Source organism: Stenella coeruleoalba, assembly GCF_951394435.1.
Source record: "Stenella coeruleoalba genome assembly, chromosome: 2".
In the NCBI taxonomy this organism is placed as follows: domain Eukaryota; kingdom Metazoa; phylum Chordata; class Mammalia; order Artiodactyla; family Delphinidae; genus Stenella; species Stenella coeruleoalba.
In genome coordinates this window covers 180,807,691-180,833,757 of record NC_137147.1, presented here as the reverse complement: position 1 = coordinate 180,833,757, position 26,067 = coordinate 180,807,691, and the positions used below count along the sequence as shown (strand labels likewise).

At 39.8% G+C, this 26,067-nt stretch overlaps 1 protein-coding gene across 4 annotated transcripts in view; it reads left to right on the top strand.

Moving 5' to 3' along the window:
• The first annotated feature begins 7,494 nt into the window (after window positions 1-7,494).
• The window catches only part of MTPAP (mitochondrial poly(A) polymerase), a 62,396-nt gene continuing 43,823 nt past the window's right edge, over window positions 7,495-26,067 (top strand). For all 4 annotated transcript variants that reach the window (XM_079912734.1, XM_079912733.1, XM_079912732.1 and 1 more), the window contains exons 1-6: window positions 7,495-7,690; window positions 12,490-12,662; window positions 13,190-13,423; window positions 14,483-14,707; window positions 20,489-20,700; window positions 23,911-24,137. In XM_079912734.1, coding sequence (XP_079768860.1) covers window positions 7,537-7,690; window positions 12,490-12,662; window positions 13,190-13,423; window positions 14,483-14,707; window positions 20,489-20,700; window positions 23,911-24,137 — 1,225 coding nt within the window. In that variant the 5' untranslated portion in view covers window positions 7,495-7,536. The remainder of the gene's footprint in view (window positions 7,691-12,489; window positions 12,663-13,189; window positions 13,424-14,482; window positions 14,708-20,488; window positions 20,701-23,910; window positions 24,138-26,067) is intronic.

The following is a 26,067-nucleotide window of genomic DNA, read 5'->3' as shown; positions in this document are numbered from 1 at the left end:
AAATAGTATAGGCAAATATAGCCATTATTATTATTACTATTAAGAGGAAGTAAAATAGGCCACCTCAAAATATACCAGTTTAGTGTACTGATTATTCTGAATTAAGTTCACTTGAAAAACAGCTGGTACAAGACACACTGACCCTCCTTTTTCCCACTGGAAGCAGGAAATAAGTGTCCCATGTGAAGTTATCCTCCCTGTACCAGGAGGGTAGAAAGACATCCTTATCACCAGAGACAGGGAATTCAAGGCTGAGAAGGCTGTGGAAACAAACCTCACTTGCTTACTAATTTACTGCCCCAAGCCCACACTTCTTCGTGTTGTGGATTCTTCACAAATTACTGTTTCTCTGTCTAAAAGGTATAAAAGCTGTTGGCTTGGGCTTCCCTGGTGGCGCAGTGGTTGAGAGTCCGCCTGCCGATGCAGGGGACACGGGTTCGTGCCCCGGTCCGGGAAGATCCCACATGCCGCGGAGCGGCTGGGCCCGTGAGCCATGGCCGCTGAGCCTGCGCGTCCGGAGCCTGTGCTCCGCAACGGGAGAGGCCACAACAGTGAGAGGCCCGCATACCACAAAAAAAAAAAAAAAAAAAGCTGCTTGCTTTAGTCACTTCTTTGAGTCTCATATATTTATGGACTTCCTTCCATACAAAAATTCAGTTTGCTTTTCTTCTGTTCGGTGTGTCTTGTGTCAATTTAATGATTAGATCAGCCAAAGAACTTAGAAGGAAAGAGGAAAAGTTTTCCTCCCCTGCATTACAAATATGGCAAAAAGCATCTCCACGGAGAAAAGTACATAGTAACTCTAGCAATGACTAGATTAGATGAGGTGTTTTTTCATGGGCTAAACAACTTCTTCAGAAAAGTGTAGAATTCCGTGGGATTCTACACACACACACACACACACACACACACACACACACCCAGAGGCACACACAGAGCAGTGATTCTCAAGCTTGAGCATACCTAACTCTAACAGCTCGTGTAAAAATGCAGATTCCTGAATCCCACCCCGGATAGTCTGATTAAGTAAGTCTGGGGGTACAACCCAGAACTCTCTATTTTAGCAAGCTCACCAAATGCTTCTGATGCAAGAATCAGGTCCCTGGACCAACTTCAGAAATCCTAGCATCCCCGAAGAGAAAGAACACTTAGTGTGAAATATACGAAGTAAAACTGCAGGACCTGCAGGACCATCGGTATCACATTTCCAAAGCCTATGTTCACATTTGAAAACATTTGATTATAAGCATTTGTACAGGACTCTCAACCTAATGTTCCATCTTCATGTTCCCCAGACAGCAGCAGCCACTTAAAAAAAAAGTCACAGGAGAAAGAGAAAAGCTGTCAGTGCCACTGCTTTATATAAAGCATCTCAGGGGGAATGAAGATACGAAACACTTTCAATTAAGGCAACTTTGTAGCTCAGAGCTCTGTTTAGTTCACTTAATAGAAGAGATTCTTGTGGTCCTAATAGAAATATTACCCGTGATTTGAGGTTTGTACAAAAGCCTTCTATGTGTCTGGAGGTGCCTGAACTACTCTTTCTTTAAGGGTCTTCTGTTGTTGTTTTTAAAAAGTACTGTTAAAATATCATACTTTTTCTTGAGAAAGAAAGAGATATTGACCAGGCAGGGACTGTTGGTTACCCTAATTACTATTCTACCTTTACTCACAGCCTTTTTTTTTTTCTTTTACCTTGGGCAAATTATTTAATCTATGCTTCAGTTTCCTCACCCATAAAATGAGGATGATAATAGTTTATTTTATCAATTCTAAGATGAACATTTTCCCCATATTTTGATATTGCTGAAATCAGAGTGCACCTCTCCACTGACGATTTTTTAAAAAGCATTGTGTCCTGCATTAATTGGCAGATTTTTCTTAGAGGTGCATAAAATAATGGAGTGTCTTATAATGAGGATGTCTTAGGTTAGATGAAATATGATAATAATATGGATATCCTAAGGTTTTGCGAGGGTTAACTGAGTCAAAAAACAAAATGCTTAGAACTGTGACTCGCTAATAATTAATCACTTGATAAATATAATCTTAATATTCTCACCTATGGATGGATTATAAATTAACTAGTCCCTCCTTGGTGGCACTTTAGATTGTCTCCACTATTCCTACCATTATATTCTGCATCAAATATCTTTGTATGTAAACCTTTAAGTGCACCTCTAATTAGGACAGATTCCTAGAAATGGAATTACCGGGTCAGAAAGCAAGGACGTGTAGAAAGGACGGACTTAAAGTCAGTCAAACTTGGGTTAGGATCACCAAAGGATCTTAGTCATTTTATGTAATCTTTCTACATCTCAAGTTTTGCAGGTATCAAATGGGGATAATAATAAAATCCACAGGTGTTACAGAGAAAAACTACAGGCCCAGAATGGCATCGCTTGGGCTAAAGCCCAAGATATCAAGCCTCGACTTAATACCTCACCTGTTTGCAGTTTCAACCTCCCCTGGAAATGTAATCGTAATCAACCAGTCTGGAATTTCCTGGTCAGCACCAGTGACATCCTCTATCAAGTGGGCCCAGTCCATTCCCCCCGCGGCCCCCCAGAGGAAGAGGCCAGCTGTTTGTTAAAATCCCTGCTATTCCCTTCCCACCCTGCCCCCCCCAAAAAGTGTCCTGGCCTGAAAATAATCCTTTCCTTTCTTTTGTTAATAGCTCCCTTGTCCCGCCCATCTCTCTATAATAACTCTCCATTTTGTATAACCCCCTGGGGTGCCTTTTAGTTGCAAGGTTGGGTGCTGCCCTGTTCAGGAACCGTTGAATGAAACTAATCAGAGCTTCAAATATACTCGGTGGAATTTTGTTTTTTTAACACAGGCATATTGTGAGGTTTAAATTAAACGATGCAATTAGACAGCATACAATACGGGCCCAGAGTAAGTTAAAAATGAAGGTAAGCTATTTTCTGGGACGTTGAGACCCCAACAGTAAGCAGGGCTTCACGCCAGCTTTGGAGGGGTCTGAGCTGCACTGCTTGAAATCACCAGTTTCCAACAGTGACCCCGTGTGGCCATAATAGAAACAGCATCCGCGGAAAGGAGGCCTGTGTCGTCAGAATTGATGAGATTCCCTCAGTTCTTTCTCCCGGTGTCGGTTGACCAGACCGTCCGCTGGCAGAAGCCTGTGCCTGGGATTCTTGAACAACCTGAGATAGACAGAATCAGGGAAGGGATAAGGGGCTCCGCCGATCTGAATAGAACGGCCTGAGCGATTGCTTTAAAGGTTGACAGGGGATGACCTCCTAGATACCAATGAACTGGGGAAACAGTTTATCATCATTTCTGTGAAACTGCGTGGGAACAGTTGATCTCCCTGCATAATATAACCATGAGACATACTTTGGCAGTCGTATTTGTCCATTATAAATCCCAACGAATTCTAAGACTGAATTTTAGTGAGTGTTTGGGATGGGCAGCTGATACCCAGGCTCTAATTCACCAAAGGCCTCCTGGCTTGAACTTCTGGAGCAGGAGTTTATATAATGAGCACATTGAATATATTTAACAACTGGCTTGTCAGATGATCAATTTTCATATTTTCATCGATTGTATGTCACAGAACATCATGCCAACCTTGATTCCCTGGTTTCTACAACCTACTCATAAAGATTAACTAAAAGAGAATATGATTTTAAAAGAAGCTTTTAGTTTCTTAAGTAGATAGCTTCTAGGGCTTCCCTGGTGGCGCAGTGGTTAAGAATCCGCCTGCCAGTGCAAAGGACACAGGTTCGAGCCCTGGTCCGGGAAGATCCCACATGCCGCAGAGCAAATAAGCCTGCGAGCCACAACTACTGAGCCTGAGCCCACGTGCCACAACTACTGAAGCCCGCACGCCTAGAGCCCGTGCTCCGCAACAAGAGAAGCCACCACAATAAGAAGCCTGCGCACCACGACGAAGAGTAGCCCCCACTCGCAGCAACTAGAGAAAGCCCACACACAGCAACAAAGACCCAAGGGAGCCAAGAATAAATAAATTAAAAAAAAAATCACTCACCTTATGCCTATGTAAGGATATACTAGTATCTACATATAGTTTATGAATTCATAACGTAAACTTTTTCTTATTTTTCTTGATATTTCTAGGCTATGAGTTTCACCTGTAAGTTTTTTCAAATTGTCACAAATGTCCAGAAAACTTTCCGATATATTTATTGAAAAAAATTCACATGTTACGTAGACTCATGCAGTTCAAAGCCGTGTTGTTCAAGAGCTAACTGTACTTTAAATCATTTCTAGATTACGTATAATACCTAATACACTGTAAATGCTATGTAAAGAGTTGCTTTCATGGGGAGAATTCAAGTTTGGCTTTTTAGAACTTTCTGGAATTTTATTTTTCAAATGTTTTCCATCTGTGATTGGTTGAACCTGCAGATGTGGAAACGGTGGATAGAGAGGGCTGACTAATTTAATTCTATAGTGAGGAAAAGTGTTATTTTTCTATTGCAGCAAAAATATAAATATTGTAGAGAATGCAAACTTTTCATGATTTTATAGATAAAAAACATAATTTCACAGAAATTGCAAGATTGTGATGGCTCATTCTTTTCAAAATCCCAGTGACTATAAGTTTGCTTTTCTTTGCTAGTAAAGCTTTCCCTGGCATCTCTGCTTGCTGAGCTGTTCTCAGTCGATATATTCAGCTTTGAATGTGAAAATCCTTCTTGGTGACTTGAACAGGAAACCAGGATCTGAAAGGGCGTTAGTAAGGTAGCCGGACAATTTATCATCCGAATGGGAACACTTTTGAGAGTGAAAGAGTGTGGAGTTAATAATTACATGGGCACAACCTGAATATATGGTTTCTGGAGCCTTATATCACACACGTTCACATTTTATCAAAGACTAGCTTACCGTGTAAAAAGTATTTTCGTGGCATATGAAATGTAGACACAATTTAAGAATTCACTAATTCTTTTTCTATTGGCTTTCCAACCTGCATGGGATTCCTTTTTCTTTTTAATGATAAAAATAATACCTGTTTGTTTTTTTAAAAAATACCGAGATGCTAAAAGTCTCTCATTTCTATGCCCCTCAGCCCCTACTTTCCCATTTATTGTCTCACCGTTCTGAAAGATAGAAATCCAAAGTGAAGGTGTTAGCAGGGTTATGTTCCCTCTGAAACCTACAGAAGAATTCTTTCTTGTCTGTTCCCAGCTTCTGTGGTTTGCTGGCCAACTTTGGTGTTCTTTATTTTTTGGCTACATCCCTCCAATCTCTGCCTTGTTATCACCTGGTATTCTCCCTGTGTGTCTGACTTTACATGGCTGTCTTCTTATAAGGACACCAGTTTCACCTCCCCTACTCCAGTAGACATCATCTTAACTGATTACATCTGTAATAACCCTATTTCAAAATAAGGTCACATTCTGAGGTCCTGGGGGTTAGGACTTCAACATATCTTTTTTTGGTGGGGCCACAATTCAATCCATGATAGAAGGTAAAATCGTAAGTCAATAGATTAAGGCTGTCATCTTTGTTATTGTTATTTGTTATTGTTATTTGTTATTGATTTGCCATCTGTAACAAATATTCAGTAATACCTCGAAGTTTGGTTGTTTTTTCCCATGTTTAAGAGAATCTATGGGGGGAATTTTTTTTATTGAAGTAGAGTTGATTTACAATGTTGTATTAATTTTTGCTGCACAGCAAAGTGATTCAGTTTTATATATATATATATATATGTTCTTTTTCATATTCTTTTCCACTATAGTTTATCACAGGATATTGAATATAGTTTCCTGTGCTATACAGTAGGACCTTGTTGCTTATCCATTCTATACATAATAGTTTGCATCTGCCAGTCCCAACCTCCCATTCCATCTCTCCCCCATCCACCCTCCTCCTTGGCAACATGCGGGTAATTACTGACGGACGTAGAGAAACCTGAATGAACTGACCTCAGCTAACCAGGACCTCCAACTTATGGACCAGAATGTATTTGCACTGGCCTTTCCAAAGGAGCAGTCATTAATAAGAAAAGAATCAGATGAGTGTAACTTTTTATTAAACATTGAGTAGATACAAAATAACATTCATAAACATGGGTGTGGTAAGGAGAATTCAAAAACAATGAGCCACTGTAGCCCCACCACACAGTTCAAAGAATAAAACGCTACCATTATCCTTCAAGAACCCTATATATAATTTTTAATGGCTAAATTAATATGTTGACACGTTTATTATAAAACCTTTTTATAATTAGAATTCTACTGAGCAAAAATAGAATGGAATAAGTAAACACAATGGAAAATGAAAAGTATTGGACAAGAATGTGCAGAAATTGGAACACTCATACGCTAGTGATGAGAGTGAAAATGATGCGGCTGCTTTGGAAAATAGCCTGCAGTTCCTCAAAAAGTTAAAACATATGACCCAGCAGTTCTACTCCTAGGTATACACCCAAGAGAAGTGAAAACATATGTTCACACAAAAACTTGTACATGAAAATTCAAAGCAGCACAAAAAGGTGGAAACAACCCAAAACAAACAGCCCAAATGCCCCTTAAGTGATGACAGGATAACCACCTGTGGCATATTCCTACAATGGAGTATTATTCAGCCATAGAAAGGAATAAGGTACTGATAGATGCTACAACATGGAAGAACCATAAAACCATTATACCAAGTGAAAGAAGCCAGACACAAAAAAACACACATTGTATGATTCCACTTGTATGAAATGTCCAGAAAGGCAGTCCCGAGGAGACACATAGGTACGTGGTTATTTAGGGCTGGGGGGAGTGTTGGTGATTAGGGGTGGTAGCTAGCCGGCACAAGGTTTCTTTTGGAGGTGATGAAGCGTTCTAAGCATAACTGTGATTATTGCCCATCTCTGTGAATATACTAAAAACCATTGAATGGTACACCTAAAGGGGTGAATTGTGTAGTATATGACTTAAATCTCAGTCAAACTGTTACAGAAAGTGTGAAAGAGGGAGCGAGGGGGAGAGGGAGGAAGGAAGGAAGGGGAGGAAAGGAGGGAAAGAAAAAAACCCTGTATAAGGAAACCTAGGTTTAACTTCCATTTCCGCCCCTGCCTGGCTGTAGAACTTTAGGAATGTTACTCAACGTCTCTATGCCTTAACCTCCCCGTAAATAAATGGAGATAAGAGTTCCTACGTCACAGGCTTGTTGTAAGGATTAAAAAAGTCAACCCACGTAGAGCACTTAGAACAGTGTTTGGTAAAGAAAAAGTGTCGTTTATCATCTTCTAAGTATAGATTCGCAAGTCAGTGCTCCTTCCTCATGCCCTTGCTCTCTGGTTCTATTTTCATGACTCAGTTTGAAAAAGTAGGTGGCGTGCTCGTTCTCCTGGGAGCCTTCTTTTAGAGAACCGTGGGAGAGGGGAAATCAGACACGTGCGAACGCCTCATTCAAGCCGCAACTCGCTCGCTTGTATAAGCGAGCGTCCTTCGCCTAGTTTGACCCTCTAGGCCTCCCATCCTTTCCCACCTCCTCCGCGCGCATGCGCGGAAGCGCCGCCCTTTCGTCCGCGCTCTTGCACTTTTGACGATGGCGGCTCGTGGTTTGGGGCTGTTGACCAGTTTGCGCCTCCGTGCTCGGAGAAGTCAAGTCCAGCGTCCTCTCTGCAGGCTTCTCAGTTGCCCGGGAACGGTGGCCGCAGCCCTCGGGAGGGAAGAGCAGTCCTCGGGGAGCTCGGAGACAGGTATGGCGCCGGGGCTGGGGTCGCGGGCGGGCGCAGGGCCGGTGGAAGCGGCGGGGGGACCGCACGGCAGTGTCCCGGCCTCGCTCGGGGAACCTAGGGCTGCCGCCGTGCTTCCGGCGGCGTGGCGGCGGCGTGGTGTGGAACGTTCCTTCCTTCGGGGACTGTGTGCCCGGTGATGAAGTCGTTCAGAGCTCCGCAGCGCAGGCCAGGAGCAGAGTTTGCTAGTGTCTCATGACAGTTGGACGAAACGCTGTTGCCAGTTACGGTAGTGATGCCACAGTTGAGCCAGTCGCTTCTTCGTTCACGGATGTAACTGAGGTTGATGCTCGCAAGTTGCCGATGGAGGCCGAGCGGAGTGAAGCCTTGATGAATAACCAGGACCCCTGGTCCTCCAGTGGAGGCTCTGCCTCTGCAGTTACTGACGTTTGCTTTATTTTTCTGATTCTACCAAGAATCAGCTTGGTAACAGATTTGCCTGGGCTGGAATAGGCAGGCGTTGTAAGTTTATAGGCTGGTGTGTTGAGAAGCCCAGTCCCCCTCTTGTGATCCAAGAGCTGCGTTTATGTTATTTACTATTCTTAAAACAATCTGGCAGGATTGTATCACGGTCTCCATTTTGGAGATGGAGACAGAGGCGCAGAGAGCCTAGGGACTTGCCGCTGAGTTAATTTAGACCTCGAGCCCCGCTGTTAAATAAAAGGTGTTGATTTCTACCATTTCTTGGAGCTGTAGTTTTAAGGTATGAGATTATTTGTGGGAACAGTTCTAAAGAAAGCTAAACAAGTACGGTATTTTCCCGTAAAGTAAATGATAGGGTTGCTGTCCTCATCAGACTGTATGAGAGACTCAAATTGACAGAGCGTTGGAAATATCAATTACCATGACAGTTCATTGAAATGGTGATTGGACTGTATTTAGTAGAAGCTGTTTCTGTTAAAAACTCTTAAGTGACTGAAAATGTGAGTAAGGCTTTTGCCAAAGGAGCTATTGTGATTTAACATGTGTATAGTGGTTTAAATTTTAGAGTATTTTCATATGCTCTTTGAGATATAAAACTCTGTGAACTAGGTTTGGAAGGAATTACTATTACTCCATTTTATAGATGTGGAAACAGGCTGGTACAGCTGGCTGGTAAGTGGATCATGCTTAGCTATTCAGTAGCAAAGGTGAGAATAAACCCTTCTGATTCCAAGGCTTCACTTAGTAGAGCTTTGTCGTTTTTCTCAGGAAATGTGTTTCATTTTGTATCATTAGGATAATATGACTGGCTAAATATCCAGGGACTCTTGTGAGGCATAACAAGTAACAAAATCCTCATTTGAATTTCTTTTCCATTTTTAAAGAGAAGAAGGTGATTATTATAACTCACTTAGAAGCATATACTTTTTTTTTTTACATCTTTATTGGAGTATAATTGCTTTACAATGGTGTTAGTTTCTGCTTTATAACAAAGTGAATCAGTTATACATATACATATGTTCCCATATCTCTTCCCTCTTGCGTCTCCCTCCCACCCTCCCTATCCCACCCCTCTAGGCTGTCACAAAGCTCCGAGCTGATCTCCCTGTGCTATGCGGCTGCTTCCCACTAGCTATCTGTTTTACGTTTGGTAGTGTATATATGTCCATGCCACTCTCTCACTTTGTCACAGCTTACCCTTCCCGATCCCCATGTCCTCAAGTCCATTCTCTAGTAGGTCTGTGTCTTTATTCCTGTCTTACCCCTAGGTTAGAAGCATATACTTTTATAATTAGAAGGAAATTGAGAAATCTCCAGTTCAGTTTTTCACTCAGTGTGAGAACTCGTTGCCAAAAGTTTGGCCTGACCAGTAAATAGGAAGGAAGTGCTCTTACCCGCTTGGGTTTGGATTTGATATCTATATGTGTCTTCTCCCTTTCCTCACCCCGGAAGCTAAGACATTCCCTTGGCTCATTTTGAGCCTTCATCAGATCAAACTTTTGGTCTTCTTTTGTCCATCTACTGCTGGCTGAATTCCCCCCCCCCCATTATGTGCTTGTGTCTTTATGTTGTTTTTAATTCTAAACGCAGGACAGTGTGTTTTGTGCTTATGGTTTTCAGATTCTGTTATCAAGACCGTTGCAAATTTGAGTCTGTCTTAAAATACTAACACTTATTAGTTTTTCCTCCCAACTTTGTGTTTGTAGATTTGACAAGCCTTTTGCAAGCTCATGTACTTATGCTACCTGAACTTTTTGTCCCCCTCATGACTTTGGCCCGTCTACTCCGTCGTGCCTACTGCTGTTCAAGGTTAGAGCCGTCAGTCCTGTTCAAGCCTGTCGCCCCATCTGTCATCACACTTCTCTGTCTCCCTCTCGCACGCAGTCCTGCGCTTCCCCAGTAATCCAGCTGCAGGGATACCTGCATAATAGTGCAAAACATTGTATACCAGTGATATTGCAGTATTGTTTGTGGTAGTGAAAAAGGTAAACCATCTCCGTATTTATCAGAAGATTGATTAAATTACCATAAACACCTAAGCATGTTTATGCAGTTATTTTAAAAATGAGGTAAATATATATCTGCTGACACAAAAAGATATCAACTATGTATTAAGTATTTAAAAGCATGTTACAGAAGAGAATGTATAGTACATTTTCAGTAATTGTGTGAAAAATGTTTATCTCCGGGGAGATACAAGTGTATATGTTTATGTCGCACCTAATAAGTGGGTATTGGAGGGAACAAGGGGAGGATTTATACTTTTACTCTCTGAAAGTTTACAGCTTGACTTGACTTTTACAGTAAGCAGTTGGACGTCAGTGTAGACTCGGTAAATATCAGAGACAAGAAGATAGAGGTGGTAATTCCAGCTGGAAAAGCGGGTGAGGAAAGCCTGGACCATAAGAAAAAGAAGGACCAGTTGGAAGGGCTGTCAGCAGACTGAGGTCCAAGTGAGTGAGAGTAGTCCCTGCCCTCAGCCTGGAAGACAGACGTTCTTCCGTGCTGTTACGTAAACACAGCACCGTGACTTACCTTCTTCCATAGATGTTGAAGTGAGGTAGTGCAGAGGTGGAAGCAATTCTGCCTTGCACAGTCAGCTCTTCTCAGAGCTGAGCACAGTTTGGAGGATGAATGGGAGTTTGCAGGGCAGAAAATGAGAAGGTGGGCATTCCAGCCAGAGAGGAGAAGACTGAAGAGTTCAAGTGTGTGTGGCGGTGCCGTGTGAAGGGCAGCGTGCGTGAGCATCGTGGAGGAGGTGGGGCTGAGGTTGACATGGCTGAGGAGGGGGCCGAGATGCCGGCAGCTTCATAGCCGGGCTGTGGGACTCGGACCTCATCACGGATGCGGCAGGGAAGTCAGAGAAGAAGACTCTCTGAAAACGATTACCTTAGGAAGCTGACTTCGGCAGCAGTGTGGAGAGTGGCTTGAGAAGGACAAGACGGGAGCGAATGAGACCAGTTTAGCGATCAGGCTGCTGTGTTCCAGGCCTGAGATGAGAGATTGATGTGGAAGAATTGGCGTCCGGAGGAGAGGAGAGGACGCGTATTTAGGAGGTGCACGTCTAGCATCTCTACAGTGAGTGTAGGGAAGACGCGCAGTGTGTTTGATCAGTTGTTAGAAATGTGGAGTAGGGCAGGGCCAAGAGTGCTCTGCGGAGACCTGCCTCCAGGTGGATGCAGCCCAGCAGGCTGGAGGGTCCCACCGGCGCGTACTGCCTGCCTTCCTCTGTCTTGACCATGAGGATGTCTTGGGGTTTGCTGAAATGAAGGTTCAGTGTGTGTGCAGTATTTCCTGTATCCATCAGTTTTGTGACCTTTTGAAAGAAGATGAGGCTGAAAGCTTTTGCTGATTTCTGTGCATCGGTTACATTTAACCTCTTTGGAATTAGAACTTGAATGATTTTCGTTTTCCTTGTGTTTAGTTCACTTGTTGATCTTTCCTTTGTGGTCAGTGGAGTATTTACTTCTTGCCTGTCACAGCTCTTGCCTGCATTTCCTGTGATTGTAAACTCCCTAACCCCCGGATGGTTTTTAATGGGGAAAAAAACCCGTCTATTTCTGTAGTAAAAAGTATCATGAGCTCTTTATGGGCAGCAGCTAGGGTTCGGGCTCGCAGATTTCCCTGTGATGCAGAGCACATGATAGTGGGTAACTCATTGTTAATTGTTTGAGCCAGATCAAGACCCTTTACAGAGAAAAACTAATCACTTATTTTATTTTTTAAATATTAATTAATTAATTAATTTTGGCTGCGCCGGGTCTTAGTTACAGTGTGGGGATCTTCATTGCGGTGTGTGGGATCTTTTAGTTGCAGCACGCGGACTTCTTAGCTGCGGCGTGTGGGATCTGGTTCCCCAGTGAGGGATCGAACCCGGACCCCCTGCATCGCGAGCGCAGAGTCTCACCCACTGGACCGCCAGGGAAGTCCCCAAAACTAATAACTTACTGTAATACATTAAACTTCTAAACTCATTGTCTCGTTGCGCTCAGGCTTGTAATCATTTTTTTTCAGGTTTTGGAATGTTGCAGCTTATACAGACTTTGTATGTGTGTATTTGTGGAAGTGGTTTTACTTTTAAAATTTTGTGGAGTGCTCCCTTTTTAGCGCTCTGCATTGAGTATAGTCAGTCAAAACAGAGTGGACAATTTAATGGTAATCACAAGAGAATGGTAATAGGAAGACTGGGAATAGTATAGCTTCCCCCTTATCAAGGAGAAGAAAGCAGACGGAATGAGGATGAAGTTGGTGTGGTCAGGAGTAAAATCTGTATATACCACACCAAGAGATGCTTTGAATTTTACGTGTGTGTGTTGGGAATGTCTTTGTCTCATTCATAGGCTCTGAAGACAGGACTCCAAAAAAGAGATTCTCTGAGGTGCAAAAAGAGAGACGAGAACAGGCGCAGCGGACTGTGTTAATCCACTGCCCAAATAAAATCAGCGAGAAGAAGTTTCTCAAGTACTTATCCCAACATGGATCTATTAACAACCACTTCTTCTATGAAAGCTTTGTAAGTATTTGAAAAACAATCTAACTTAACATTCATACTTTTTTTAAAGTTATTTTTTGCTCTGTTGCCTCTGCAATATGGTAAAGTTAGATTCTTTTTTGATATCCTGCATCTATCTTTGTCTAAATTTCTTCAATGAGATTTTTTTTGATATGAGACTAGAAATCCTTATAGGAGTATCACAGAATTATAAGCATAATTATACCTGAATCATTTCATAATTTGAATACTTTAAATCGTTCCATTACCTTAGGTGTAGAAGCCAGCGGGAGATCTTTGTTTTGCCTTTTAATTTTCTATTTCAGCATTATTTTCAGCTTCTCTTAACTAATACCACTTTATAATGTTCCTTTTCTTAATCTGCTTATAATGGTTAAAACCATTGCTCGTGTTAGAAGTGTATCATTGTAAATTTTAAAAATTAGTATTTTGCCTGTTATGATAATTGCTTTGAAATATGAACTAAAATACTGTGTTAAAAATAGAATTTTGAAATGTGTTCTGTTCTTCTCGTGCTTTTGGTATAGGGTCTTTATGCTGTTGTAGAATTCAGTCAGAAGGAAAGCGTAGCTTCGCTGCAGAATGTAACTCGCACTCCAAGCCTGGGCACAGAGGCTGCAATTCCATTCAGATCACGTTACTTCAATTTAAAGTTGAAGACTCCATTAAACCAGACTTCTGAGCAGTCAAGTATTCGATGTAGGAATCAGTCTTCTCCTTCAAGCAAGAAGCTTTTTGAATTACTTTGTTGTGCAGAAAGTGTAAGTTTATAGGTGTCCTTCCCCGACTTGATATGTGTGTGTGTTTGACTTGTTTTGTATATTGTAAGTTTTTATTATTAGATATTCCTGCTGAGTGAAAAGTAAAAGTAATCCTTCCCTACTCCCTGCCACCATATCCCATTTGTAATCCTCAGAAGGAACCACATTCTTCCAAAGTTTTGGGCCTTTGGATTATTCTGGCTTTCTTTCTCTTGTCAACATGGCATATAATCGTACATGGCATTCTTTTATAAATTTTAAAATACCTTATTTCTGGTTTTATCTCTTTTTTTCTGCTCTAGTAATGTTTATAGTAGTTTTGGTTTTTCTTACTCAGACTTGTCAAAGGTTTAGCTAGTCCTTTCCAAGAATATGTTCATGGTTTTAGTTATCAAAATACTATTTTGGGGATTGATTTTCTAATTTTTAAAGAAAAAACCTTTTGTATTTCCTCTGCTTTCTGTTATTTATTTTTCTTGAGTTAAGTGTTTAGTTCAGTTATTTTCAATATTATTTTCAAATGTGGGCATTTAAGGCTGTGGTTTTCATTTTAAATATTCAGCTCCAGCATGCGCCTTCACAGTGTGTGATCGTTCTATCACCAGCCTTCTAGGGAACATACAGGACTGCTGTTCGGAGGAACTGGGGGACCTTGGGCCTGCATTCCTCGGAGCCTTGCTTATTTCTGGTGTTACTTGCCTTTAACATTGGTTCTTCTCTCCCCCCCAACTTCATTTAAATGTCCAGCTTTGTGGTTGCTTTGACCTCCTCTACTGGGGCATTTTACTGTTTGCATTTTCTAAAACAATACTTTATACTCATGGCCTAAGAAAAACAGTAGTTTTAATTCTAGGCAACTTTTGTTTTTTGCTGGTGTCCTCATTCCTTAGTGCTTTTTAAAGGGCATTTGTAAAATCCACTTTTAAGGCTACATGTAAAAAGATTGCGCCTTTTTAAGGTAGGTCTCCTGAGCCATCAAATTTCTGGAAGTAAAATGACAATTATTTCACGTGACCTTAACATTTTCCATATTCTCTTGTTTTTGTTCTGGCCAGCTAGGTCGATGATCAGCTGAACACTCTCCTGAGGGAATTCCAGCTCACAGAGGAGAACACCAAGCTCCGATATCTCACCTGCTCTCTTATTGAAGATGTAGCCGCTGCGTATTTTCCGGACTGCACCGTCAGACCCTTCGGCTCTTCAGTGAACAGTTTTGGAAAATTAGGATGTGATTTGGACATGTTTTTGGATCTAGATGAAATTGAAAAATTTAGTACTCACAAGGTAATTACACTTCTTTAAATCACAACGTTGTCAGAAAAAATAAAGGAAATCTTTGGGTTTAATAAAATTACAACTTGATTTCTAAGCTTAAGAAGCAATATGGTTAAAGAATAGGGTCTGTTTGATACTGATTCTTTGGAATTGTAAAGTCTTTCTTTGTATTGGTCTAATGTTATCATTTTTTTGTGAATATCTTAAACATGTAATAAAATGGTTGTTCTTTTTGAGGGTTGAGAATTTTTTGGGGTAGGCCAGGGTTCCTTACTGTGTTATTCAGATTATGTGTGTATTAACTAATTTTTTCATCTGCGTGATCTAGTTAGTGAAATGCTTTTTACATCTCATGATTTTTGTTTCTCTTCATTTCTCAGAATTCTTTTGATATTTGTTTTATTCAAAGACTATGTTAGCTACATATAGGTATATGATTATTATACCTTTTTATTGGGTTGTTCATTTATCATTAAATTTTGTCCATCATCTCTAAATGCCTTTTCTTTCAATTCTTGTTTGTTGGTGAAGATGGCGGCTCGTCACTTGTCTCACGCACCTTCTCCTCCTGCATCAGCATTTCCGGCCTTCACATGTGTTGTTACGTTTCGGGTATAAATAGCAGATACTGAATTCTATGCTTTTACTCCAGTCTGGGAGTCTTCTTATTTATTATGACTGGTAATTTTTGGATTTATTTCTACTGTCTTATTTTTTATTTCCTATTTTCTATGCTTTTTCTTTGCTTTTCATTCCTTTCCTTTCCTCCTCCTGTTGGATTCTTTCTTTAGTCTGCCCTTTCCTCCCTTCCTGTTACAGTTCAGAAATTGTATATCCCATTTATGTTCTTATTAACATGCGTGTCTGACAGAGTAAACTTAATCAGTGTGTCTGTCATCATCCCAAACAATATGAGGTGCTTTAATTTCATTACAACTTTGATTTGAAAAGGCTTCTGTGTTTTTGTAAAATCTTAGCTTTTTAGGACTGTTCTTTCTTATGTATTTCAAACTAGTAATCATCTCTGTGTAGATGTCCAGTTGAAACTTCAGACTTGACATTTTGAAAACAAAATTTTATCTTCATCTCCTTGTAAATATTCTTTATAAGTTTTTATAAAAGTTCTTAGGTATGTGTCGCATGTTAATCAGTGGCATTTTAGCTTTCCTGACATTTGCTGTCGTCTAAGCAAAGATACCTAAGCTAATCTTTCAGGTCTACCTCTTCATTTACATACTCAAAGCTATAGTGACACGGTCCCTTATAAATTCTCACTTAGATGGTTGTAGCAACATCCTGCTTTCCACGTGCTTCTCGTGTCATGCCTTGGTATTCCAGCCCTCAGTCTCTGCTGGGGTTATCTTAAAACACAGACTGGATCATCCACAAGCTTAGAACAGTTCTTGGTTTTAACACAGAATTGAAATGATCTGTCTCATAATTGATTTTAGTAATCGTTTGTCTTTCTCTATCTTCACACACCCAGTTTTCCAATCACATCATTTAATTACCAGTTGTGGGGCACTTTTAGGATATGAATGGCCACTGAACCGTCGTTCTGTGTCTTCACTGAGGAGTGCGCTTCCCTTCCACGCCTGGCTACCATTCCTACACGGGTTTCAAGGCCTCGTTCTGACTCCACCGTCTTAAACCATACTTGATTGTTTCCTCTGCTCCGGTCAAAATTAGTCACTCCGTTTTTGGAGTGTAGCTCATACTTCTGTCTCCAGATTCCTTCTGTGTTACGCTTAGTTCGTGGTTGATCTGTGTCTCTCACTGTGTCCTAAGCGTGGGCAGGGCAGGATCCACGTGTGTTCATTTTCTCATCCCACACAGTGCCCGCCATACTTTGTCTGCTCAGCATGTAATTACATAGTTGAAACTGGCCAAGAAATACGAAACACATGAAAGTGAAACGGGTCAGTCTGATTAAGACTAACATGTACTTGAAATTGTATTAAATTCCTGGCAGGGACACTTAAATTATTTTACGCTATTTTTATATTAAATAAAAGAACTTGCCAGATAATTGAAGTGCATTATAATGTGTTGTAATGGTGAAAGCTTGGGCTCGGGAGGGCAGAATAGCAGTTCTTTTCCTTACCAGCTGTATGACCCTGGGGAAGTTATTTACCTTCTCTGTGCCTCGATTTTCCTAGCCATAAAATTGGCATAGTGCTGTAATGCCAGCTCATGGGGTGTTTGAGAGGATTGCTAGACAGTAAGAAATACATGTTTTTCTGTTGGAAGCAGAGGAAGGAGTTGGAAACTTAGTTGGATCTTAGATTTCTGAAATAGAGAGCTGTTAGGAAAAGATATTTTAAAAGACGGTGCTCCAGTCTCACTAAACAATTTAACATTATTTCGTATGTAGGTTTAACTTACGCAGTGTTGTTATAAACATATACTCTGAAATATATGCTTGTTTAAGATGATAATAGCTTTGCTAATAGAAACATTTTAAAAATGAAACATGAAAAACAGGAACACTTTTATTTTTTTTTATTTTTAAATAAATAAGAATAGATTTTAAAAAACCAGGAGCAGTCTTAAACTCATCCTCCATAAAGCAGCTTCCTGACCACTGTATGCAGTTGTGAGCCTCTCCCTCTTACCTCTTGGTGCTCCGTGTGTCCCAGCACTCCCCCTTGGTGTGTGGTTCTCTGGGCTCGTTTTATTCTTCAGCCTGAGTTGAGGGCAGTTAGGAAGAGATTATAATATAATCTATACAGCTTTTAACGTGATTTTTCCCCCCACTTAATAGTGTCTCAGCATCTCAGTCTACTGCATCCTTTTCAATGGATGCAGAATGTTCTGTTGAACGAATGTACCGTAATTTACTTAACCAGTGCTTTATTTGTTAGACAGGGGACGGTATCTTTTTTCCCCACTTTATTGCCAACTATATTAGGTAATATTCTTAGGTTGTGCATAACAGAAACCAACCCAAAGCAGCTTAAACAAGCAAACAAAAGAAGTAGAGGAAGCATCCCAGAGCCCAGGGTCAGGAATGTGGGTGAGTCTTAGGAAAGGACAGCACTAGGAAGTATAACCAATCAAGAGTCCACGAAGGGTTCTGCTGCTTCTCCACGTATTTGATTTACTTAATATCTTCCTTCCCTTCACTCCCCTCTCCCCACCCGCTTCGATTTTCTTTACATTTTCATCCTCATGGTGTAGACTGTGCCCGCCCCAAAGCTTCTGAGTTCTGTTTCAACCACGTGGTTGCCTCGTAACCTCAGCTGCAGTTCCTGGTGGAGGCGGCTGGCTGGATGAGGGTGTGCCCCACAGTGCTCACATCAGCCGCCCTGCCTGGTGCACGTGTGTTGTCAGGGCCATGATCCTTTCAGGGGGACTGAGTTCTCAGAGAGGGGCAGGAGGCTTTACTAAGCTAGACGGAGCTCTTAAAAAGTGTCTACCACACAAATAATGCTGCAGTGAGGGGACAGCCTTGCAAATCAGCTCATCTGTATGAGCGTTCCTTTGGGGTGATTTCCTAGGATTTGAATAGCTAATCAAAATCTTATTGATATGTATTTAAAATTTTGCTATTTCAATACTGAAGTTGTCCCAAAAGTATGTCCCGGTTTACACTCCCACTGACGGGATGTATGCGTTTCCCCTCACCCACCAACACTGGTCCTGTCGCCCTTTTTGTCTTTGCCAGACTGATAAATGAAAAATCTCATTGTTATTTTAATTTCTTCTTAGTTTCTGGACAACAAGAACATCTCTTTCTATGTTTCTTACTCATTTTTATTTCTTCTGTTAGTTTCTTATTCAAGTGTTTTTGTCCATTTTTAGAATTGGGTGGGCTTTCGTCCCTTCCATTTTCGTCCCTTCCCTTCATAAATTAGGAAAGTTCGCCCTTTATATGATATGTATTATTGTCTTCATTTGTCTTTTATCTAGTAAGGAATATATGCTTGGCCTGAAGATGGTTTTAATTTTTATTCATCCGTATTCTTTTGTGTGTTCTGGAATTTCATGTCATGCTTAGAGAATCCTTCACTCCAGGATTGTAGAAACTTTGCCCCATTGTGTTCTGGTACTTTATTGATTAAAACCTTTTATGTTTAAGTCTTTGGTCTGTGTTGAATTTACTTTGGTTTTGGACTAGTCTAGTGTATTTTTTTAATGGCCACTTGGCTCATTGTTTCAATAGCAATTTTCCTGCAGTAATTTGCAGAGTTCATTTTATTAACTATTAAATTTCTGTAGTTAGGTCTGTTTGTACTGTTTTCTTCTATTGATCTACTGTCCTCGTGCGTATATTTCCTGTTATAACTACTGTGGGTTTACAGATCTTATTAAAATGGAAAGGCTAACTTGGAAAGGGCACATGTATGTTCACAGAATTTATAGAATCTATGGTTCTACTATAGTATTACTTTATGATATATACTGTGGTATGTAAGTTAATTATAAAAAGCCAATGATTTTTCAGGTTAGTATTTTTACTCTAGAGAAACAAAAGAAAACTGAAGATATTTTGAAAGTATTTTTATTGAAGTATAGTTGGTTTACAATGTTGTGTTGATTTCCGGTGTCCAGCAAAGTGATTCAGTTATACATACATATATTCTTTTTCATATTCTTTTCCATTATGGTTTATCACAGGATATTTAATATAGTTCCCTGTGCTCTACAGTAGGACCTTGTTTATTTTATGTATAGTATCAATAGTTTGTATCTGCTAATCCTAAACTCCTAATTTATCCCTCCCCCACCCCCTTGGGTAACCATAAGTTGGTCTTCTATGTCTTCTGAGTCTGTTTCTGTTTCATAAATAAGTTCATTTGTATCATATGTTAGATTCCACACACAAGAGGTATCACATATTTGTCTTTCTCTTTCTGACTTCACTTAGTATGATAATCTCTGGGTCCATCCGTGTTGCTGCAGATAGCATTATTTTGTCCTTTTTAATGGCTGAGTAGTATTCCATTGTGTGTGGGGGTGTGTGTGTCACATTGTCTTTATCCATTCATCTGTCGATGGACACTTAGGTTGCTTTCATGTCCTGGCTATTGTAAATAGAGCTGCAATGAACATTGTGGTACATGACTCTTTGAATTATGGTTTTCTCAGGGTGTATGCCCAGTAGTGGGATTGCTGGGTTGTATAGTAGTTCTATTTTTAGTTTTTTAAGGAACCTCCATACTGTTCTCCATAGTGGCTGTATCAATTTCCATTCCCACCAACAGAGTAGGAAGGTTCCCTTTTCTACACACCCTCTCCAGCATTTATTATTTGTCGACTTTTTAATGATGGCCATTCTGATGGGTGTGAGGTGATACCTCACTGTAGTTTTGATTTGCATCTCTCTAATTATTAGTGATGTTGAGCATTCTTTCATGTGTTTGTTGGCCATCTGTATGTCTTCTTTGGAGAAATGTCTATTTAGGTCTTCTGCCCATTTTTTGATTGGGTTGTTTGCTTTTTTGTTATTGAGTTGTATGAACTGTTTGTATAGATTGGAAATTAAGCCCTTGTCGGTCACATCGTTTGCAAATATTTTCTCCTAGTCTGTAGGTTGTCTATTTTGAGAGCTGAAGATTTTTGGTCTGCTTTTGGCTGTGATTGCATGAAGAATTTTTTGTGTATGTGTTTGTGTGGTTATTGATTTTCTTTGTTTGTTTTGGGTTTTGTTGGGGGGTGTGTGTGTGTGTGTGTGTGTGTGTGTGTGTGTGTTGGCCAGAAATGACTTAGAGCATCCTTTTAGAAAAGTTTTTTTAAGAAATTCCTTTTTATGAAAAGCTCGTATTTACAAATGTTTTTATTATTCAGGCCTCAGGAAATTTTCTGATGGAATTTCAAGTGAAAAACGTTCCTTCGGAAAGAATTGCAACACAGAAGATCCTGTCTGTGGTAGGAGAATGCCTTGACCACTTCGGCCCGGGCTGTGTGGGAGTGCAGAAAATACTAAATGCTCGGTGCCCCCTTGTCCGGTTCTCACACCAGGCCTCTGGATTTCAGTGTGATTTGACTACTAACAATAGGTATGGTCTCTTATTTATTATCTTAAATGTGAATGTTATAAGGTATTAGGATAGTTTTTCTGGTACAGAAACAATGGCTTTCGACTCTTTGATATGCTTTAATAATAATTTTTTAAAAATTTGAACACTTGAATTGAAAAGTAGGGTTTTCAATTATTAAAATGTTAACATGCCTAACTAACATCCTCTGAGAAGACTTGTGTTTCATTGTTCTTACTTACGTAGCCTGATAACAACTCAGAAATTCCGAAGTATATAGCCTTCTAGCGCACTTGGAAAATAAAGCAGTACCTTGGGTTTGTGCTCTCAGCTGCTTCCAGATGCAGTCGACTGTGTGTCCAAACAAAGGTAGCATTTGCTTAAGTCAGACGGTGGTCTGAGCAGCCTAATGAGACTGTGTAGTTTTTCTTCAGCATGTTTTCATTTTATTATCAACCTGTTTGCTTTAAAACACATGGGATGAGAATGACAAGTTCTTTTATACTCTGACGACTTTTCTTTGGTTCTCAGTAGGGAAGACTTCTCAGCTGAGGAGTTTGTTTCTTTATACTCTAGTATGCTCATTACGTGTGTTTGGTTTCACTGTACTCTCTGCTAGATACATAATCAGAAGTACAAATAGATTCAGAAAATCCAATCTAGAGCAGTTTTGATTAAACTCAAGTGTTCACTAACAAGTCAGTGCTAAGTACTTTTGAATAATAAAAATATATACTGTATTTCTATCATTACTATATTTTCTTCATAGTATATAAATAGAATAAAATGACTTTTTTTTTTAGAGGTGAAAGATTACATCATTAATTTTTTTTTTTTAGCAAGAAACACCTTTATATAAATCCATGCAATCAGAATAGTTTTTAAACTATTGAAATTTTTTTTTCACACACACACGCTGTATTTTTACAAGAGATAGACTGACACCAAGCATTGTAAATGGATGACCACAACGAAAGCAACAATGACTGCAGTTACCAAACACGAAACCCACTCACACTGTGTCATAATAGTGACATTCAGTCCAGGAATCCTCCACTGCAACAGCTCCTTTACTTTGCAGTGAGAATTGATTTGTATATATTTTGCTTCTGAGTCCTTGTGGGATTTTTCTTTTATTCAAATAGAAAGTCACAAAAATTATAATTATCCTCATCAGCTCACTCAGTCCCGTGTAATTAATTTTTTTTCATCTTGATCTTTTGTTAGCACTTTTATGAGTTCATCAGTTTTCCATTAGAGTTCTGAAAATGCTTCTTCATTCAGTTCAGCAGTATAGTCAGTTACCAGAAACCTGTACTTGTCAGAGTCTTTTCCATGAATTCCTTGAAGATGAAACCCTTTTATAGGAACATTTTTGCAAGAGCATCAGAGTACACCCAGAACTGTCTGTAAATGACAAAAGACTTAAAAGTGCCCACGGTTAAAGATTTGATGAAAGTTTATAATAATGCAGTTGACAAGGAAATTTAGTTATTTCTGAGATATACATTTTAAAGTAATAACTAGAATTATGACTTATAACATTATACCAGGACATATAAGATTTTTAGAAATTTCATGTAATGTCTGAAACATTTATATTAACATATTTCCATACAAATAACCCAAAGAAAGTTTAGTATTAGTTGTTTTTCTGTTTGTTTTTTTATACAGCAGGTTCTTATTAGTCATCAGTTTTATACACATCAGTGTATACATGTCAATCCCAATCGCACAATTCATCTCACCGCCCCCGGCTCGTGGTTTTCCCCCCTTGGTGTCCATATGTTTGTCCTCTACATCTGTGTCTCTAAAAGGACATTTATCTTTGTAATAGTGTTATTTTCATGGTCTTGTTGGTATAGTTTTAAAAATTTTGTCTTAATATGCTTCAGGTTTTTATACTCTCATTGTTTTTTTATATCAGATACCTTGCACTATTTGATATTTATTTTTCAGCTTAATTTACCTTCATTTACATGGATAAAACATTTAATCACCATGAATTTCTAATTTGACATTTCTGTTCTTTTCCTTAAACTCAGGAGGTAAATGCCATCCATGGTGGTACTTAGTAGACAGTTTGGAGCTGATACTGTGAAATGATGCTGTGCCCTCTCTCAGCTCTTTGAGTAATTAAAAAACATGTCTTGATCAGTAGGAGATTAATTTTAAAATAATTCTTATAATTCTTTACACTGTAACATTATGACTAGAAAACTTATTGAAAACAGGCTCTGAAGATTGATTTCTTAATAGACATTTTATCTTCATGGATTGTGGTTTTTATAAATATTAAACTTAAGTAATTTGGGCTGAATTTTAAGACATTTATACTTTCTTGATAAAATAAGTAGAATGTTTTCCTTGTCTGTCAAAGGACTAGATAACCCCCCTGTCCCATTCTAAAGTGTCCTGATTTAGATGATAAAGTATAAGGTTATTTCACCTATAATCTACAATGAGATCAAATTGTTTTTGAAATTCAGTTATCAGGAAATCTTTACCCTGGAAGAATTATCATGTTTCTCCTTGTGGCCAGTGTAAATCCTACAAATGACCGCATTTCATTTCTAGCTACTTCTGGTAGGAAGATCAGAAATAAACTTGCAGCTCAAATTTTAATTAATCTGCAGAACCATCGGGCTGGAATGCCTACAGCCCGAATGCATTCTGGTGCTGACTTTGTTCATTCTGTCTGTATCTTCTCTGATCTAAATTTCTAGACTCATACCTGGACAACTTACTATAGGGGTTCTTAAATGCTCCCTAAAAACACTGGAAAAGCAATGGGTGCAACAAATAAACACATGAACTGGTAGCTCAAAAAAAAAAAGAAAAAAAGGACTAGATAATCCAGGTGTGCAACTGAAGTGTGAAGCGTCTTATTTACAGATGTGCTGGTGTCTTTACTGCTAGTTAATAAAGAGTGCTTAGGTAGTATTTCACTTAGTAGCTCATGTCTAGGAACTTTGTTTTTAAAATTTTAAGCTTTAGACCTGCATCATGGTGGTCAGCAGTTAGGAGAATGTTCTAAGGTAATGAAGGTATAACCGTTCACGTTAAATGTTATATTGCGAATACATAATGCTTTTGATGATCCGCTCTTGTTATTCTGAATATGTTCAGGTAGAGTAAGATATTTAGATACGTCCCCAGGTATGTGTTTTATTCTACTCTGGGATCATAATTCGGGGGTTTGAAAATTCCTGTTATTTTTCTCTTTTGAAGGATTGCCTTGAAGAGTTCTGAACTCCTTTATATGTATGGTGCCCTGGACTCCCGAGTGAGAGCCTTGGTGTTCAGTATCCGATGCTGGGCTCGAGCACATTCATTAACGAGTAGTATTCCTGGTGCTTGGATTACAAATTTCTCCCTTACCGTGATGGTCATCTTTTTTCTCCAGAGGAGATCACCCCCTATTCTTCCAACACTAGACTACCTAAAAACCCTTGCAGGTGAGACTGGAAGCATCTATTTTCTCTCTGACATTTGAATGGATAGAATTACCATGTGTTTTCAAAAGCATGTGTGTGTGTTTGGTGGTCATGTATTTTCAAAGCCTTATGAATCTAAAATTTAAGAGCTTTTAATTTTCTTAATGTCCAGCAGAGGTCATGAGAGCAGATGATTTGTGAAGCTGAGGCCTTTAGAATTTTTTGAGAGTTCTGTCTTGTGTCAGTTGGCAATGTTGTTTACAATCTCCTGAGCCAGTTGGAACCTCTCCCTTGGTTTACCAATCTTGGAATGACCTTGGAAAAAAATATATCCCAGATGCAGCTTCTGATAGGATCCCAGCTTCAGAGATGGCTTTCCAAGTCTGAAGCTATTTCCAGATTTCTCTTAGAGATGCTAAAAACTGTTTCATGTTTTTTTGTTGTTTTCGTTTTAGCATCTTTATTGGATCATAATTGCTTTATAGAGATCCTAAATTTTTTTTTTGTTAAAGCTTATAAGGAATCGTAGGTAAATGGTTTTAAAATTAGTATACTATTTAATTTATATCTTAAATAAATTGAAATTTTGCTAGACTGCTGGATGAGATACTAAAGTATTACAGTCCTAAATTCTAAAAGGAAGATGATTCAGGGATGTGCTCAAAGTGTATGCGCACTCCATCTTCTGCCCCTCCTATATATTGCTGCCGAACGGTTCTTTTAAAGTACATCCCTGAATCGCCCCTGTTTAAAATCACCTTAAAGGAATTCTATTCCCTGTAGAATAAACCTCAAGCAGTTGACTTAGCTTGGTGTTTAAGATTTTCACCTGTAGCCACATCCAATTTTTCCAACCTCTTCTCCCACCATTTTTCTTCATGTGTTCCCACGTTTCAGCCAATATCACGTTCATAACATTTCCTCTTAGCTCTTTCATTTATGCTGTGTGTTTTTCTTCCTAGAATGTGCCTTTTCTTCTCTAAGTTCTTTTAAGTTCCCTTCCATGCCACTTTTCCTTACTATTCAAATGAGAAGTAATCTCTTCTTTCCTGTGAACACTGTAAGTGGTGGTACAGCTTGAAAGTAAGCTTTAAAAAAAGCTCCATGTGGCAGGTTAATGGAAAGTAGCAAGTTTTCAGGGAGGTGGAGTGGTGAGCCTGTGTCTCATCTTTGCGGTTGGGATAAAGGGCATCGTCCGCGCCGGTGCTCATCTCATCGTTTGGTGTCATTCATTCACTAAAGATCTGTTGGTGACTTACTATGTGTCAGGTGTGATTTTTGGCACAGACGGTGTTCTCAGGTAACTCAGTCTAGTAAAGAGGTAAGAAACAAACAGAAAACATGGGTAGATCTCACCAGTAAGCAGCCTGGAAATAGCACTTCCTGCTCAGTCCCTGCTGTGTGCCCTGACGCTTCTGACTGCTCTCCTAGAAACCACTTCGGGGAAATATCATGGAATCTTGGAGTTCAGAAACTAAGAAAGAGTAGAAACTGAAAAACAGGAGGAATTGAGGCAGGTTTCTGTTGGGGGCTGACTGCTGCTAACATCGTGATTGTTCTCTTCCAGTCTGGCAAGCGCTGCCACCCTGCCACGCTCAGGCCCCTCGCATCCCTGCCCGGGGAGGTTTATACTGCTTCTCTCCTTCCCACTGCCCCATTCTTAACAGAGTGATTTTCAGAAATTCATGTCTAATTGTAGTATTCTCTTTCTTGAAATCCTTCAGTAATTTCCTAGTATCTTTTTTTTTTTAATTTTCACTAATTGTTTCAGAAAAAATATGATTTGTGAACTAATTATAAATGACATGTTGGGCTTCCCTGGTGGCATAGTGGTTGCGAGTCCGCCTGCCGATGCAGGGGACGCGGGTTCGTGCCCCGGTCCGGGAAGATCCCACGTGCCGCGGAGCGGCTGGGCCCGTGAGCCATGGCCGCTGAGCCTACACGTCCGGAG